Source organism: Pogoniulus pusillus, chromosome 3 (genome assembly GCF_015220805.1).
Source record: "Pogoniulus pusillus isolate bPogPus1 chromosome 3, bPogPus1.pri, whole genome shotgun sequence".
Lineage (NCBI taxonomy): Eukaryota > Metazoa > Chordata > Aves > Piciformes > Lybiidae > Pogoniulus > Pogoniulus pusillus.
Window position 1 is genome coordinate 317,757 of NC_087266.1, and position 17,084 is coordinate 334,840.

Sequence of the window (17,084 nt, forward strand, 5' to 3'; positions counted from 1 at the left end):
CACCTGCTAACCACTAAGAGGAAGCAGTGTGGTTAGTGGGCAGGAATATTTCAGGTGGAACTACATAAACTGTGCCTCAGCCCTCAGTAGATGCACAAGGGTACAAGGCAGTGTGGCTGCTCTGGCTCTAGGGAGCGTTAGCCAGAGCAGTGTGCAAGAGTTGAGGCATGCTGACGTTAGCAGCGCCAACTGGAATCAGTTCACAGCAGGTTTCCAGTGCAGCGAATGCGGGGAGTCACCAGAGGGATGCCTCTCTTTTGCAGGGGAGGCCAGCGCCTCGACCATGTGGGACAACAACGCCTGGATCTTCTTTTATGACAACAGCACTGAGGGAGAACCTCCCTTCTTAATCCAGGACTTCATCCACGCCTTCCAGCCAAATGCCAAGCTCATCATCATGCTGAGAGACCCCGTGGAAAGGTGAGGCAGGCAGATGCTGCTGAAGCGCGGGAGAGCAGCCCCTCTCCAATGGCTCTCTTCGCTCCCTCGGACACAAGTGCATGTGACATGGGGCATGGAGTTGCAGTGGTGTTTTAAAGACGGACATGGGAGTCTGAGTGCCACAGCAAGTGTCAGGCGTGGACACCTGAGCTACCTGGGCTAAAAGCATGCATAGGTGGGCAAGGGCAGGGTCAGTGCATTGCCTGAGCCTTGATCTGCAGAGCGCTGACAGGGCTGAGTGTGGCTCTGCAGGTGCAGGTCCTGTGAGGTGCTTCAGTTCATGTTTGTGTCTTCCAGAGGCATATTGTTCACCTTGATGAGAGCACTGCAAATAGCTCCGAAGGCAGCCAGTCACAGACTCCTAGAACCATTCTGGTTTGAAGAGACCTTTAAGGCCAGCAAATCCAACCTCTCACTCAGCACTAAACTGTGCCCAGAGCCCCACATCTACAGGTGTCCTTGGTGCTGCTCGGGACAGGCTTCCCCGGGTGACTCTGCTGAGCACAGCAGCTCCCCCTTGCCCTCCCCAGCTTGCTTTGTCCTGAAAACGTTGTTCTCCTCTCCAGGCTGAACCAGCCCAGCTCTCAGCCTGACATCATAGCAGAGAGCTTCTAGCCCACTGATCTTTTGTTGTGGCCTCCTCTGTACTTCCCGATACTTCTGCGGTGACAAAGCCAAGAAGCACCCAGGAAATAGGAGAGGGGCATCCAGGCTGCACTGTGAGCTCAGGCACGGGGAGAAGGGCAGGCTCGGGGCATTGGTGCAGGCAGCCTGTACCCTTCTGCCTAGCAGCTATCCAGAGAGACTGGGCAGTGGGAAGGGATGGATGCAGCTGGATGAGCCTCCCTGATGGCAGGAGATGGCTGCTAGTGAGAGGCAGAGCTTCGAGAGCCTCGGGAAATGCAGCTCTCAACTTTTAATGGTGTCTCCTGACCTCAGGATGTAACAGATGGTGATTCTGTGGGAGAGAGCTGGCTGAAGTGGCTTCCTCATGTAAATAACTGACCAATCCCAAGCTTGGTACCCTTCAGTAGGAGCTCTTCCATTTAAAAAGACTCCAAAGTGCATTTTTTCAGACTGGGAAGAGCAGGACAAAAACTCAGACTGTCTTAGTTGGTGTCTCCTGTAGACAGCACTGGGTGCCTCTGCTCATAGAATCAAGAATGGTTTTGTTTGGAAGAGAACCAAAAGATCATCTTGTTCCAACCCCCTGCCATGGGTGGGAACACCTACCACCGGACCAAGCTGCTTCAAGACCCATCCAGCCTGGCCTTGAATGCTCCCAGGAATGAGGCATCCACAGCATTTCTGGGCAACCTTCTCTAGTGCCTTGCCAGCCTCTTGAATATCCAATCTGCCTGCCCTTTTCTAGCTGAGAGCCGTCACCCCTTGTGCTCCCAGCACACTGCTGGATAGAGGCTCTCTCCCCATCCTTCTTACAGACATGCTTTGAGCACTGGGAGGCCACCAGGAAGTGGAAGCTTTGTCTTCCTTTCCCTCCTTATTTCCCCCATCAACAGAAGGGAGAGGCACCACAGCTCTGAGGTGAACAATGAGTGCCGAAGGCTGCTCCTGTGCTTAAGTGCTCTGCTGGACTAGGGCCGAAGCTTTCTAAATCAAATGATGAATTCTTAAGTACCTGTGGAAATCTGGGGAGGTTAACAAATAAACGAAGCAAGTGGAATAGTAAAGGTTACTGCAGCAGTGAAGTGGAACCTAAATAAAGCAGGGCCGTGTCAGCAGATGTGGCATTTGTGCCATGGCAAAGCATTTTCTGTGTCTCCTTGAGCCATATTCACCTTAGAATCCTAGAGGCATAGAGTTGTTTTGGATAGAAAGGGCCCTGAGGACCATTGAGCCCAAGCATTCTCTAGCTCTACCAGTGCTGGTGTTAAGCTGCCTTGGGGGAGTTTAAGCAAGCTGTCAGGCTTCAGTGCTGAAGTAGACCATCTACCTGCCAGTAGGTTTGGGTTGTTTCACCACCACCCCCAAAAGGGATTTGAATTAAGATACTTTTTAAGTGATATTAGGCAACTGTAAACCCAGTGCTAAAACTGTGCAATGAGAGGATGCTTCCCTGCTGTAACTTAGAGAGATTCCTCTTGCTGGTGGCTCTTGCTCCCAACAGCAGCTGATGCAGGGGCTCTGCTTGCCTGCAAACTGTGGACAGTCATGGCCCCATGTCCTGATGTCCTCAAAGTGGAGGTGCATTGCTTGTAGAACCATACCATTGTTTCAGCTGGAAAAGCCCTCTGAGGTCTTCGAGTCCAACCGTTCTCCAACACTGCCAAGCCTGGCGTCCCTCAGCAGCACAGCAGTGCTTGGAGGAGCCAGCACTGCAGGTTGGGGCACAGGTGTGAGCCATTTCCCTAGCTGTACTGTTTCAGCTTAAAAAAACCCAAGAGTTGGAGTGCTGTAAATTAGGAGGTTTTGAGAGAAAGTCAACACAGGACTGGAGCTGGAGTGCTCTGCAAAACACAGGAAATGTGGGCTCCTGCCTACCCTGGTGGTAGCCAGCTTGGTAAGCGTATGAAAATCACTCTAACCTGTTCCGTTCCTCCCTGGGCTTTGAGATCGCCTTTAGGCTTTTGAGAGGAGCACCACACACAGAGGGGTAGAGGTGGCAGGTGAGAGCAGCGCTGCTGTTCATAGGTAGCACCCTTGCACAACTAGCCTTCGGGAAGCAAAGATCCTGGCTGGCACAGCACACCTGCTGGGGTCAGGCTCCCGAGGGATGCTGAACTGGATGGCGTTCAGCCAGTCCCTGCAGTGGATGGCACCATGTCTAAACTCATCCAAGTGAACAGAATCTGTGTCCCTGGTTGAGCAGGTGGAGCACAGGTGTCACCTTGCCCTGATGACACTTCAGGATTCACTGATGGCCATTACCAAGTACATAAATCTGCCCTCCATCTGCTGCTGCTTACCTCCCTGGCTCTTGCCCGCAGGTTGTACTCGGATTATCTCTACTTTGCAAGTGCCAATAAATCTGCAGAAGACTTCCACGAGAAGGTGTCAGAGTCCCTGCAGCTGTTTGAAAGCTGTGTGCTGGATTTCTCCCTGAGAGCCTGCGTCTACAACAACAGCCTCAACAATGCCATGCCCGTGAGTATCTCTGCAAACAGGGGTTGCCTGCCTGCCTCGGGGTACAGTCAGTCAGGGTGAAGTACCAGCACACAGGGCATATGAGCACCCAGAGAGAAAGTGCTCTCCCTCTCCATTTGAAAAGCAGAAGGCATCAATCTATCTACCTGTGAGTGAGTCAGAGCTGCTGTGGGGCTGGGCTGTCCCCTCAGTCTGTTGCCTGCTGAATGCCAACAGCACTAATGCAGGCTCTGCAGTCTGTGGAGAGCAGTTACTGAAGAGTACAGCTCCAAGTCCAAGCTTCCTTTGGATATCTCTTCAAAAGGTAGCTCTGGTGAGGATCTTTGTGCTGTAAAAATGTCTCAAATCAGAGTAAATGATGTATTCTTTCTGAAGAGAAGGCTACCAATAATAGGATAAAAGCTATCTCCTTTTTTGTATTGATTTGGTGTAAACTGTGCTCATCGGAACTGCTGGCAGGGGAATGGGTGAGTATTACAGAATTGGTATTCCAAAACTCACATTTTTAGTATAGAATTGGCTTCAAGTTTAGCTTGAGGCAGGGGCAAAATATGAGAGAGATTGACTTGAGTATCACATCTGGCCAGTTCACCAGTTCACCTCTTTTGTTTGCTCAGGGCCAGCGCCAGAACAAGAGGACACAGCCTCAGGCTGCACCAGGGGAGATTTAGGCTTGAGGTGAGGAGAAAGTTCTTCACTGGACACTGGAATGGGCTGCCCGGGGAGGTGGTGGAGTCGCCGTCCCTGGAGCTGTTCAAGGCAGGATTGGACGTGGCACTTGGTGCCATGGTCTAGCCTCGAGCTCTGTGGTAAAGGGTTGGACTTGATGATCTGTGAGGTCTCTTCCAACCTTGGTGATACTGTGATACTGTGACTCAGAGGGAGTAGTTCCCTCCTTTGTCTCTGGTGTCTGCTGATAAAGCAGTCACCAGAGGCCACACTGCACAGGCTTGGGTCCTGCAGCAGCAGCCTGGTACACCGCAGCTGCCACTCTTTGGTGATAGCCTCCAGGACCTCCATAGAGGAGAGCTGCCCCTGGGCAGTACTGCGACCTTTTCCAGCCACCTGCTTGTACAAATGCACTTCTTCCATTGTAGGGAGAGAAAGGCAGGCAGAGACTCAGAAGGGAAGATTTTCCCCTTATCTTCCTCCTCAGGGTGCAGAAGCAATCTTCATTTGTTGCCTTAGGCATCCCTCTGAAGAAGCTTTTGGAACCGAGCAGAGGATGCCTAGTTCCAGGGAGCCAAAGCAGGCATTCCACATAAAACAACAGCGTGAGCTGTGCTCCTCAGCAGGCTTCCATAGCTGCTTCAGACAGCTGCTGAAGTCTGTGATGTGCATGGTTTGCTGCTGTGGTATTTCTCCAGGGCAGCTCATGAGACGGCTGACTCCATGACTCTGCCAGAGGAATGCTGGTTTACCACTGGTCAATACAGTCCTGAAATGAGAGAGGTGTCGTGGCCACAGTCAGTGCTGAGAGATGTCTCCCTGCAAATAAAGGGGTGTGTGTCATTATCAGAACAATGACTCAGCAGTAGCTCAAGATATGGCTTATCTTTGCTGGAATCGATGTGTCAGGGAGGGTCAGGCAAGAAGCAGGGCAGGCTCTTGTCACCTGGCCCGATGCATGCTGCAGGACTGCGCGTGGAGGAGCTAAGTCTCTTTCTTATGACTTGGGACTCGTGTTCCTCTCTTCTGAGCCAGCAGGGATTTGGAAAAGCATTTATAAGCACAGCTGGAGGTTGGATTGTTAAGTGCACCAGCCTGCCCTATGGTGGGTTGAGAGACCCCCCGCCCCCACTACTGAAACTGACCAGACCAGCTCCGGTGGCTTGGCAGTAAGCTAAAACTCTGTTTGCAGCAGAGCTAACTCTACAAGCATGCATACACAACACAGTTACAGGTAGTTACAAGCACCACTTAGAAATCCAAACTCCCTCTCAGACAAAGAAACTGCCCAGAAGGGGCTCAAAGCCTCCCTCTCTCCCAGCCAGACAAAAGAATCACAGTATCACAGTATCATCAAGATTGGAAGAGACCTCATAGATCATCAAGTCCAACCCTTTACCATAGAGCTCAAGGCCAGACCATGGCACCAAGTGCCGCGTCCAACCTTGCCTTGAAGTGCCCCAGGGACGGCGACTCCACCACCTCCCCGGGCAGCCCATTCCAGTGTCCAATGACTCTCTCAGTGAAGAAGCAAAGCTCGCTTCTTGTCTGGTAGTGGAAGAGATGAGAACAAAGGACGAGTAGATCCAATGCTTAGGAGAGAAGAAGGCAAAAGAGGGACAAATAGTTTACATTTTGGCTTTTTATCCCTTTCAGCATACCAATGAATGATACAGACTCTATCATTATTGTTCTCTTATGACCAATGATCTAATTTCTCTCATTAGAATATTCCAACTAGACTCAAACCAGCACATGCCCTTTTCACGTTTCAGCTTGTTATGCAAAGCTGAGGAGGGAACAAAACCAGAGATGAGGTTGGGACAGGCTAAAACCCTGCCTGTGCATATCTCTGGTCTAACATAGCCTGGTGCTCTCCTTGTGTACTCAGACATTGCCCTGTTAATGCTGTCTAGCAGTCGCTGCTACTGCAGCTTACATCTAGAGCTCATTACTGCATCAGGAGGTAGGAGCAAATACACCCAAATCTAATTCCCGCCACTGAATCAGGCTATTTGTGCTGCTTATGGCAGTGTGGTCTGGTGCAGCTGATACCCAAAGTGAAATAAGCAGCCTTACGACCTGCAGCAAGCAGCAGCACTAAGCATAGTACATGAAGTCACAGAATGTTTTAGACTGGGAGGGAACTTTAAAGATCCAATCCAACCCCCCTGCAGTCAGCAGGGACATCTTCAGTCAGAGCAGGTTGCTCAGAGACCTGTCCCACCCGACCTGGAATGTTTCCAGGGATGGGGCATCTCCCACCTCTCTGGGCAACTTGGGCCAGTGTTTCAGCATCCTCAGTGAAAACAATTTCCTCCTTCTATCTAAATCTCCCTCCTTTAGTTTAAAACTGTTACTCCTTGTCCTATTGCAACAGGCCCTGCTAAAAAGATAGTCATGTTCCCTTCCCTCCTCTTCACCCAGGAGTGTCTGCATGAGGTGGGAGCGAGGCGGCCAAACATCCTTCTGCGTGTTGTAGCACTTCTGTGCAGATGTGTGGGAGCAGGCAGTGCACAGCCAAGCTGTTGGTGAAAGGCTGTCTCTAACCAGCAGGAGGGCTATGTGCAAAGACCTCCCTACACTGTGCTGAAAACAAAAGGGAGAGTGAAGGGTGTTCAGATCTTGTCTTTGTGTGGCTCAGCAGCAGCACACACTTGGTTCTTTTGCCCAGAACGAGAGGTGAGTGCTGATTTGTTACTGCTGAAGGTGTTGCTAGAGGAATGAATGTTCTTTCTGTTCTGTGCTGCCAGGTCAGGCTGCAGGTGGGGCTCTATGTCGTGTATCTTTTGGACTGGCTCACAGTGTTTGACAAAGACCAGATTCTCGTTCTTCGCTTGGAGGACCACGCTTCAAATATGAGATACACCATGCACATGGTGTTCCGGTTCTTGGATCTGGGTAGGTGTCTCCTGGCTGTTTTGAGGAAGGTGCAGAAAGTCCTGGTTGTCCTTCTAGGTCATTTGTGCTTTATTAAGAGAGACATGTGGGAATTCATCTTGACAGATGCATTGGTCTTGTGCCTGGAGTCAGTCAAAGCTAACATGCTCAAATCCCCATAAGACTGGTGTGAGGGATATGTCTTACCTCATGGAAGGCAGCCCTGCTCCTGAAGGCAGCCAGGGCTTTTTTATCATGAGCTTGTATAGGTGCAAGAGATACCCCACACAGTCTGAACAACCTGAAGCACTACTGTGGTGCAGGTGCAAAGCCTCGATCTGGTCCCAGGGAAAGGTTGTGCTTCTGGCCAGAGAGGGGGAGGAAACTGTGTTAGTGCTGTGTCCATTGAGATATCTGTTGCTAATTCTGAGAGAAAGGCTGGCAGGAAAAACGTTGCCCAGTGTTGATCTGACAGTATCGAGAGGATGCAAATGTGCCTGCAAATGAGTCTGGCTGGTACAAACACTGGCCTAGATGCTGAGCAAGTTCGAATGCAGCAGGCTGAACAGATGAAGAGTTTGGCATCCTCCTGCTGAATATCATTTGTGCTGGAAGTCTGTGGGGTTTTCATCTTGCTCAAGTACATAGAATCATGGCATAATGGAGTTGTTTGGGTTGGAACAGACCTTTCAGACCATCAAGTCCAGCCATTAACCCAGCGCTGCCAGGTCACCACTGAGCCACGTCTCCAAGTGCCACATCTATATGTCAAGGGCTTACATCTGTTCCTGGAACAGGGGCAGCACTCTAGTTGTGTTCCACCTTGATCCCCCTGGCAGCTTGCAAGCAAAGACAGGGCTTGCACGAGTGAAGCCTCTGGAGTTTCTGCTGAATGTTAGACCACTCACACCATGAGAGGAGCTCACAGCATGAAACAACTGCCTCTCGAGAACAGGCAGGCAGCTCTACTCACGGCACCATTGTTTTCTGAGAACATTTTTTTCCCCTTCAAAATTGTTTATGCTGCTTGTATTAGAAATGATTAGTGTGGAAGGAAAATTTCTTACTTCTGTGTTTACCAACAGTGATTTATTCTGCTTATCAAAGCCTGCATTCAATATTCTGAAGCACCACTGCTGCTCACACAAATCCCATTTGTCATTCCCTGGCAAACCTTTTGCTTTGGTCATTTGTTTGCTTTAGCATGAACATTTGGGGTGCAATACCTGAAGGTCATACTCTCTTTCTCCACAGGACCACTCAGTGAGAAGCAAGAAGCTATAATCACAAAGAGTCCTGCGTCCAACACCAGGCGACCTGAAGACAGAAATCTGGGACCTATGCTGCCAACCACCAAGGCAATCTTAAGAGATTTCTATAGGCCTTTTAATACAAAACTGGCACAAGTTCTTTTTGATGATGCTTTTTTATGGCAGAGGACATGACCTGTAAATTTCCTGTCACAAACACAGTGCTTACAGGAGTTTTTATTTTTTTAACTTCTATTTTTGTGCGTGGATATTTACACCGTCCCCGTTCCAAAGAGAAGCAGGGAGAGAGCCAAGACTCTCACCTTCAGTCAGCACACTTCACCACAGTTACACCACAGTCTCCTGAGGAGAATGCAAAGCATCTTGCCTTTCAGTTTGTTACAACCTCTTTTACCTCCGACAGAAGAGTGGAGAGCATTGGTTCAGTGATGATGTCTTACACTCTCCACGGGGTCACTGAAGTTTAACCTTCTCTAAGATGCTGCAGCACTGAACTGGCATCAACCTCCTCCAGTTACACTTATAATCTCATTGCCAATATATGTTATCCATTCAGTTTTTCAAACTATCAATGTCATTTAGCCATTAAAATTTTTAATTGAATTCAACTTAAAATTCTGTTTCCTTTTTTGTTTTCTGTCAGCACTTTCCCCAGTGGCCTCTGCTCGCACAGAAGAGCTTTTCACGCTCCCTTAGTTTCAAAACAGAGATAAAGGATGATTGCACCTACATGCATTTCCAGATTTAATTTATACCTTCAAGATGAAAGAACTTTCACTGCCACGTTCCCGTAACAGGAATGTGTGTGCTCTGACTGACACCTGGGAGCAGCCCACGCTCAGCGTAGCAAACCCACTGCCTTCTGCCGGTGCAAACACAAACATGTACCACTCGCTCAGCCACTCACCCCTCTGCCCTGGAAGCCACCGACGGGCTCGACCCAAAGGGCAGTACTGGCCCTGGAGAGCTCTCTGGAGCTTTCTGGTAGCTTCTACACAAATACTCCTCCCCATTCAAGGAAATAGGCATTTTTAAACCAGTGTGAAATGGTGTTCTTAGATGCACAGGCAGACAGCATCCCAGGCTCACAGGATATTAGGGGTTGGAAGAGACCCAAGGACATCATCGAGTCTAAGCCGCCTGCCACAGCAGGACCACACAATCCAGCTCAGGTCACACAGGAACACATCCAGACAGGCCTGGAAAGGCTCCAGAGAAGGAGACTCCATAACCTCTCTGGGAAGCCTGTTCCAGTGCTCTGGGACCCTCACAGTCTAGAAAGTCCCCCTCATGTTGAGTTGGAACCTCCTGTGCTGCAACTTCCATCCATTGCTCCTTGTCCTATCACAGGGAGCAGCGAGCAGAGTCTGTCCCCCCTCCTGACCCCCAGCCCTCAGATGTTTATAAACATTGATTAGATCCCCTCTCAGTCTTCTCTTTTCCAGACTAAGCAGCCCCAGGGCCCTCAGCCTCTCCTCATCAGGCAGTGCTCCAGTCCTCTTCTCATCCTCATAGCCCTCTGCTGGACTCTCTCCATCAGGTCCCTTGCACCCTCGTGGAAAGGATGTGTTACCCAGATAGCCAGGTGCTTCCTAACGAGGTGTCCCCCTCTTCAGGAAATATGTCTGCATCCTATTTGAAAAGGTTGAGACATGAAACTGAGAAAAATGAGCAAACAAACAAACAAAACCCCCTGCTATACTGTGGAAGCTCTGGAGAAGCTTTGGCTTGTCTGAAAGCTTCTATCTGAGCAAAGCAGGCAGGTTTTGCTGTGGGCGTGCACCACCTCAGCACCTGATTCAAGCACACCTGGTTAGGGTCAGCACTGGTCTGCAGCCTTCCTCTGGGTCTCTCTAAGCTAGGGACTTCTGTCAGAGGCAAATGAGAACGCTGCCTGCTGATCATTTTCCTCCAAGGGTTAAACTGATTGTTTCTTTTCTGAGGGTGAGGTGGAACTGATTCCCAGCTAGCAGGTATCAAAAGCCCGAGGAATGATCCCCAGCTGGTTCCAGCCTTTTTGACTGCTGCCTTGGACCCCAGAGTACGGCCTGCTGAAGGACTCAGGCAGAGGTTTACCCCCCCTGGTTTTCTAAGCTGAGAGGTAGTGTTGAAAGCTTCACAAATCCACCTGAATGTGATTGATGACGTGAGAGATATTCTGCCACAGAGGTCCATTTCTAGATCCTTTTTCCAATTGGCAATGCACTGTTTAAACAGGATTCAGTCTGGTAACATTTTCGGTCAACAATTTCTTTACAGCGAGGATCTCTGCCAGCTCTGCCCAGGCTGTGTGTTCAGGATAACTCTGCACAGAATGTTTGCTCCCCTGGTCTGCTGTGTTTAAATGTTTCCATGCAGTTGTCAGCTACCACCATCATCTAATGATGTTGTTTTGTATTCATTAGCTTGGGCCTGACACCTTTGTTATCTTTTACCATGAGCATGAATTCCACGAACCACAGGCACTTGTTTGTGCCACACGCTAAGGTGCTGAGCTCTAACCTCTTCCAGCACATCCATGCAGTTCACTCATGGACAGGAGCTTCTGTGTGCTCTTTGCCTGTGCATGCAACCTAAACCAACACATTCTTCATGGTTAAAAGTTCTGGTTTAGGCTGACTCGGACCAGCGTCCTGCTAGATCAAGGTCTTCTGACTCAGAGGAAGGAGGAAGGTTAAAGGTTCCCTGTGTGATGGTGGACGTTGGTGACCACCCATATCCAGGTGTGGACGAGTTCAGCAGAGAGCAGGCTGTGCAGCAGGGGTTAGGTGTAGCACAGTAGCAGGTGGGGAAGGGACAACAGCTATAGCTGATCTGTTAGGAGCCTGTGATCCCTCTCAAAGTGAAGAGAAGGCTGCTTTTGTCTTCTCTTTCATGAGCTCCATGACTGAATGCACCTTGTCCTGGTAGGTTGTGGCATGATTAAGCAGCAAATAAACCCTCAGGAGGGCATCTTGGAGGTAAGGATGCTGCTCTCTAGTCCAGACTCCAAAACAGCTTTGCTCTGGTGATCCTGGATAAAACAAAGCAGTGTCCGAGTTTCTTGAGTGCGTGGCAGTGCTGGTGTCAGGCCCCTCTTTGTCCCTTACACACGGAGCAAGCCGTCCCTCTGCCAATCTCCCTGTAGGACGGGGATCTCCTCAAGCTCTCCCCGCTCCTTTGCCTTTGTACTGGCAGGTTTAGCTGCGAGGCTAACACTGCTGCTGCACTGCGGTGCCACCTGGCGCTGGGCACGGGCAGCGGAGAAAGAAGAGGTGGGAGCCAAACCAAAACGAGTACGATGCCCATCGGAGCAACCTGCCACTGCAGCCCCGGAGCTGGCGTTCCCATGGAGAATCCCTGACTCCGAAGAAACACAGAATCACAGAATTTGGGTTGGAAAAGGCCTTTAAGATTATCGGGTTCCAGCCGTTAACCCGGCACTGCCAGGTCACCACTAAACCATGCCCCCCAGCACCACAGCCACATGGCTTTGAAATCCCCCCAGCGATGGGGACTCCACCAATCCCCTGGGCAGCCTCTGCCAGTGCTTGGCAACCCTTTCAAGGAAGAAATTGCTCCTAGTGCCCAGACTACACCTCCTGTGGTGCACATTGAGACTGTTTCCTCTCGTCTGTTGTTCCTCTGGTAGCACTTTCAATTGTCATCAAGCACTCAGGGCAGAGCAGCTGCCATACCACTGCCAGGTGGTGGCCTGGCAAGTCCAATTGGCAGACATGCTGCCAAGGGGGTTGATCCACATCTCTGTCCATACCAGCTCTCCACTTGCAACCCGGAGAAAGATCTCATCCGTGGCTGAGGGCAGGGAGATCTCAGCCTTGGTTTTGGCAGTGTCCTGCTGAGGGCCTTGCTTCTAGGTCACAGCTCCTGTAGAAACTTACTTGCTGTCTGGGCTGACTCAGTCGATAGAAAGACCCTTAAAATGATTGCCAGTGTGGCAGGGACTTAATGGGCTGCCAGGCTGGAAGCTACTTGGCAAATGAGAGGCCTGCTCGGTGTGTATTGGCCCACAATTAGCAGAAAGCAATGTTGGTAAGAGGCATGGAGAGTAATTACTGTGTGACATTCCAGAGGACAGATACCTCCCATCCCTCAGCCTCCTCATTCCTCAGCAGACATTTGCTTGGGAAGAAATTGCCCCTCTGAGCAAACATAGGTGTCTTGGTGTCTCTGCAGCTGGGCTGGCAGAGGCTGTTTGAACACCAGGATCCTCATGTGTCCATCTGCTTTCTCCTGCTACCCCCTACCAAATTGACTGCTCCCCAGTCATGTATGCAGGAAGAAGGAGTAAGGGTTGTATCCACATGCATTGACTGCATTTTGACTACTCTGATGCTCCCAGGAGTGAGAAGTCCCAAGCTAGTGATGTGACTGGTTCCTCACCTCCAGTCCCCGGAGAACAAGCCCCAGTGGGTGATATGAGTGCAGCTGGCACCTGGCTCCCTACCTCCAGAACAGCCATGCCCTTGGTATTCAGTGTGAAGGTCCACAGAAGTCATCAGAGGGAGGGCTGGGAGCCCACTACCGTGAGGCCAGGCTGAGAGCATTGCGGTTGTGCAGCCTGGAGAAGAGAAGGCTCTGGGGAGACCTTCTAGTGGCCTTTCAGTACTTAAAGGGGCCTGCAGGGTGGATGGGGACAGGCATCTGAGCAGGGCCTCTTGTGGCAGGGCAAGGAGTGGAAGGTGGTGCTGCTGGTGGAGACAATATGGGGCAGAAGCAGAGAGATGGAGTGGAACACTGCTCTTGCCGAAACCTGGCCGCCTGCGCTGCCACCGCATCCCTGCGGCTGCGGCTTTGGGGTCGGCAGACGTCTGCCTGCTAGGGACCGGCAGCAGCTCAGGGCGGCGAGGCCAGCAGGCGCCACAAGAGGGCAGGGCAGAGCCGAGCCGAGCCCGCGGCCGCGGCCGGGAAGGGCGCTGCGGTCCGGCCGCGTCCAGCCGCGCTGCGCTAAAGCGGAGCCTCCCCGCAGCGCAGCTCCCCGCAAAGCGGAGCCTCCCCGCGGCGCAGCCCCCCGCAAAGCGCAGCCCCCCGCAGCGCAGCCCCCCGCAAAGCGGAGCCTCCCCGCGGCGCAGCCCCCCGCAAAGCGGAGCCTCCCCGCAGCGCAGCCCCCCGCAAAGCGCAGGCACCGCAAAGCGCAGCCCACCCGAAGCACAACCGGCAGCAGGCAAAAGAAACCCGGGAGAAAGGAAGGGGCATGTCTGGTGGTGGCTGCAGCCGGGTGGGCAAAGCCTGCGGCACAGGCTCACATCCTGCTGAGCCACGCTTGCAAAAAGTCATCACAGGCTTCCTCAGACCTGCACCAAGTGGCGGAGGCAAAGTTCTCGAGCTACAGAGCACACACAGCTCACTGCAGCTCACAGAATCGCAGAAACATGGATCACCTGGAAAGGGGCCTCAAGGATCAGCTGGCCTGACCTTTCTCTGGAGCCTTTCCAGGCTGGCCATGTCACTGTTGTACAACGGGGACCAAAACTAGACCCAGCATTTCAGATGTGGCCTGACAAATGATGAGTAGCGTGAGATCATGACCTCTGTATCTGTGCTGGTGATGCTCTTGATGTAACCCAGCATCATATTGGCTTTCTCTGCCACAGCAGCACACTATGCCCACATACCGAGTGCTGTAACTCATGTTGCCCATTAACAACTCATATGTAACTCAAATCAGCCACACATGTCAATGCACCTCAACGTAACTCAAAGGACACAGAGAGCCAGGCAAAAGGACCAAAGCATGCCCAGCAATACCACTTACACCCAGCATGGCACTGATGCTATTCACACAGACAGCACAGATTCACAGATTGCATCAGGTTGGAAGGGACTCTCAAAGGTCTTTTTGTCCAACACCCTTGTAGTCAGCAGGGACACCTCCAACCAGATCAGGCTGCCCAGGACCACATCAAGTCTGATCTTGACTGTCTCTAGGGACAGGGCCTCAACAACATGCCTGGGCAACCTGTTCAAGTATTTCACCACCCTCATTATACAGAACTTCCTCCTGACGTGCAGCCTAAGTCTACCATGCTCCAGTTTCAAACCATTGCCCCTTGTCCTACTGATCATGATCCCCCTTCTCTCTCCTGCATGATCCTACTAGGACTGGGGCAGTGCACACTTTCAAATTCACTCTGCTTCATGCTGCCAAATACAAATCCTTTCTCAAACCTCCATTCAACTAAGATGGGTTTGGAAGGTACCAAAGCAAAGCCCTTACTGCCATGAGCAAAACACAAGTCCATCCTCTTTGTGTTAATTATTTTAGTGAATCCTTCAGTTGTCCTGTAGCTTGGTGTAGCAGGAAAAGGGCAAATGAACCACTGACCCCTACTAAAAAATCCTCCTTGGAGACCTGCACACAAAGTATTCAGGTCAGTACTCATTGAATTAAGCAGCATTTGTGAAGGGCTGAGTTGCCTCACAGTGATGTTACCTGAGTGCTGTTGCAGCATCTTTAGCTTCAGTACTATCAACACACATGAAAGTGTTTCTTAGCCTGACACAGACAAACAAACAAAACCCCAACAAACAAAGAGGAAAAAACAAACCAACCCTTCTACTTTTAAATAACACCTTCCAAGGGGTGCACATGAGTGAGCCCTTGACTGTCTCATATGGCCCAAGGTGAATTCTGGAACACGTTGTCCCAGCCCACACGTAAGTGTTGTCAGTCTCTCTGCTGACTGAAGGGTGAGCAGGAGCTGGCAGGTGGTGCTGCAGATCTGCCCTGTGGCTGGGCTTTCCTAACACTGGATTATGACAAGTCCTGACTTTATACATTTACATTAAGCTGGTGTTCAAAGTTGTTGTTTTTTTCTGTATGTGCTACAGAAGCGTCTGTTAGTTGATGCACACCCTGGCAGCTACCTGTTGTGGTGTAATTAAAGGCTGGAGGGATTCAGGGCAGCACAGCATGAGCTAGAACAGGCATCTGAAACAGAATAATTCAACAAGCAATCAAACTCAGGAGCTTCTGAAGCCAGAGGGTTCAAAGCTCTTGGAATAGCATCAGTGTACAAGCTTGAGTATGGTAAAACCTCAGGAGGCCAAAGCTGCAGTGTCCAGCACCACAGTGGGCAGGATTTGCTAAGCCAGCTGCTGGAAGAGTCAAGAAACTGGGAACTGTAACAGTGAAGCTCTGGAGAACCAGAGAAGTAGGGGCAGAGAGAGATGAGAGGCTCTAAGCGCAGCCCTAGCAGGTAAGCTGATTTATTTCACAGGCACCACGGCTTGTGCCAGAGTGATCTGCTCCCTAGTCTGTGAAGGAGACCAGACGGTGAGACTTGGTCCCTGTGACTGGCAGCAAATGAAGCTGAGTTTGTTTTGCCCCTGGTGGCAGCTGTGAGGCGATCTCCAAATTACAACTCTGGAATAGTTTCCATTCCCACAGCAAACAGCAAGTTCAGTCTTCTCAGCATGATGAACTGCGTCTGCCACTAGTGCAGCACCCCAGGTGCTCTCTGTGACATCCCTGCAGCATGGGCATGGATGTACTTACAGAGCATGACTTTTGTCTCTAGAACACAGGAGTTTTCAGGTTGGCATCACAGAGCCTTTTAGGAGGCCTTCCAGGTGCCAGGATGTCACAGTACCTCCATGTGCTTGCAGTGGAGAGCCCCTCACCCACCAGTGGATATTACAACGTTCCCAGCCTCACCAGGAAGAGATACCACCGTTTTCTTTAGCCCCATACAGCCCTGGTTTCCCTGCATGTTTGTCCTAGTTTTCTGCAGTGTGAATGTTTTCCAGACACATGCTGCAGATTTCCTGTTCTGCAGCTCACACAGGTCCCCAGAAGGAGCTGAGCTGCTTTGTAGCTATCCTGGATGCATCTTTACACCAGCCCACTGGTAAAAAGCAGCCATAGCACAAATGCCATGGGCTCAGGTCTGGTCAGGCTGATGCAAACAACTGTGCCATGCCTTTCTTCTAGGTGCTGCTTGAAGTCATCTTCTGTGTAAAGATACCCCCTAAATAAAGTGTAAACTATCCTTAAACACAGACCCAAGATTACGGAGCCCACAGGGGAATGTGAACACTCCCAGCAGTGCCAGCATGGCTGCAAGACAGCCAGGCAGGACACAGCAATGGGAACCTGGCTTTAGAACCACAGGATGGTTTGACTTGCAAGAGACCTTGAAGATCACACAGTGCTAAGCCTCTGCCATGAGCAAGGACACCTCCCACTAGACCAGACTGCTCTAAATACCATCCAGCCTGCCCTCAAACACTTCCAGGGACGGGGCATCCACAGCCTCTCCGAGTAACCTGCCCCAGTGCTTCAGCACCCTCAAGTGAGGAATTTCTTTCTTTGCTACCTCACGGCAAGTTCTGATACCAGAATCTTCTCCTGCACTCTCCTACACAATATAGAAGCATAAATATTTTTTCTTGAATTACAGTTTCTCAGAGTTATTCCACATTTAGGACAAGGAAAATGTGCACACAGAGAGGCAAGCCCAGAGAATGCTACCCAGGAAAGACATCTCTGAGTGAGCTACAATGGGAAACCTGGATATCTGAAATGCACATCTGGCGATGTTCACTGCAGTTTAAAAATCATTTCTCGTGCTTAAAGCCCACTTGAATGGGGCTGTAAGGGGCTAAATTCCTCTTTCCAGCATCTGCTGTCTGGCTTCTATAATTTAGTGGCTATAATTGGGAAGAGAGTTTCCACATTGCTCCAGCCTGAGCACCAGGTGGAAACCAGCCCCATGC

The 17,084-nt window shown here is 50.8% G+C and overlaps 1 protein-coding gene across 4 annotated transcripts in view; it reads left to right on the forward strand.

The window, feature by feature from the left end:
* Positions 1 to 8,981, forward strand: part of CHST15 (carbohydrate sulfotransferase 15) — a 44,445-nt gene extending 35,464 nt beyond the window's left edge. For all 4 annotated transcript variants that reach the window (XM_064168228.1, XM_064168204.1, XM_064168214.1 and 1 more), the window contains 4 exons: positions 264 to 420; positions 3,390 to 3,546; positions 6,969 to 7,116; positions 8,350 to 8,981. In XM_064168228.1, the coding sequence (XP_064024298.1) occupies positions 264 to 420; positions 3,390 to 3,546; positions 6,969 to 7,116; positions 8,350 to 8,540 (653 nt within the window). In that variant the 3' untranslated portion in view covers positions 8,541 to 8,981. The remainder of the gene's footprint in view (positions 1 to 263; positions 421 to 3,389; positions 3,547 to 6,968; positions 7,117 to 8,349) is intronic.
* The last annotated feature ends 8,103 nt before the right edge of the window (positions 8,982 to 17,084 follow it).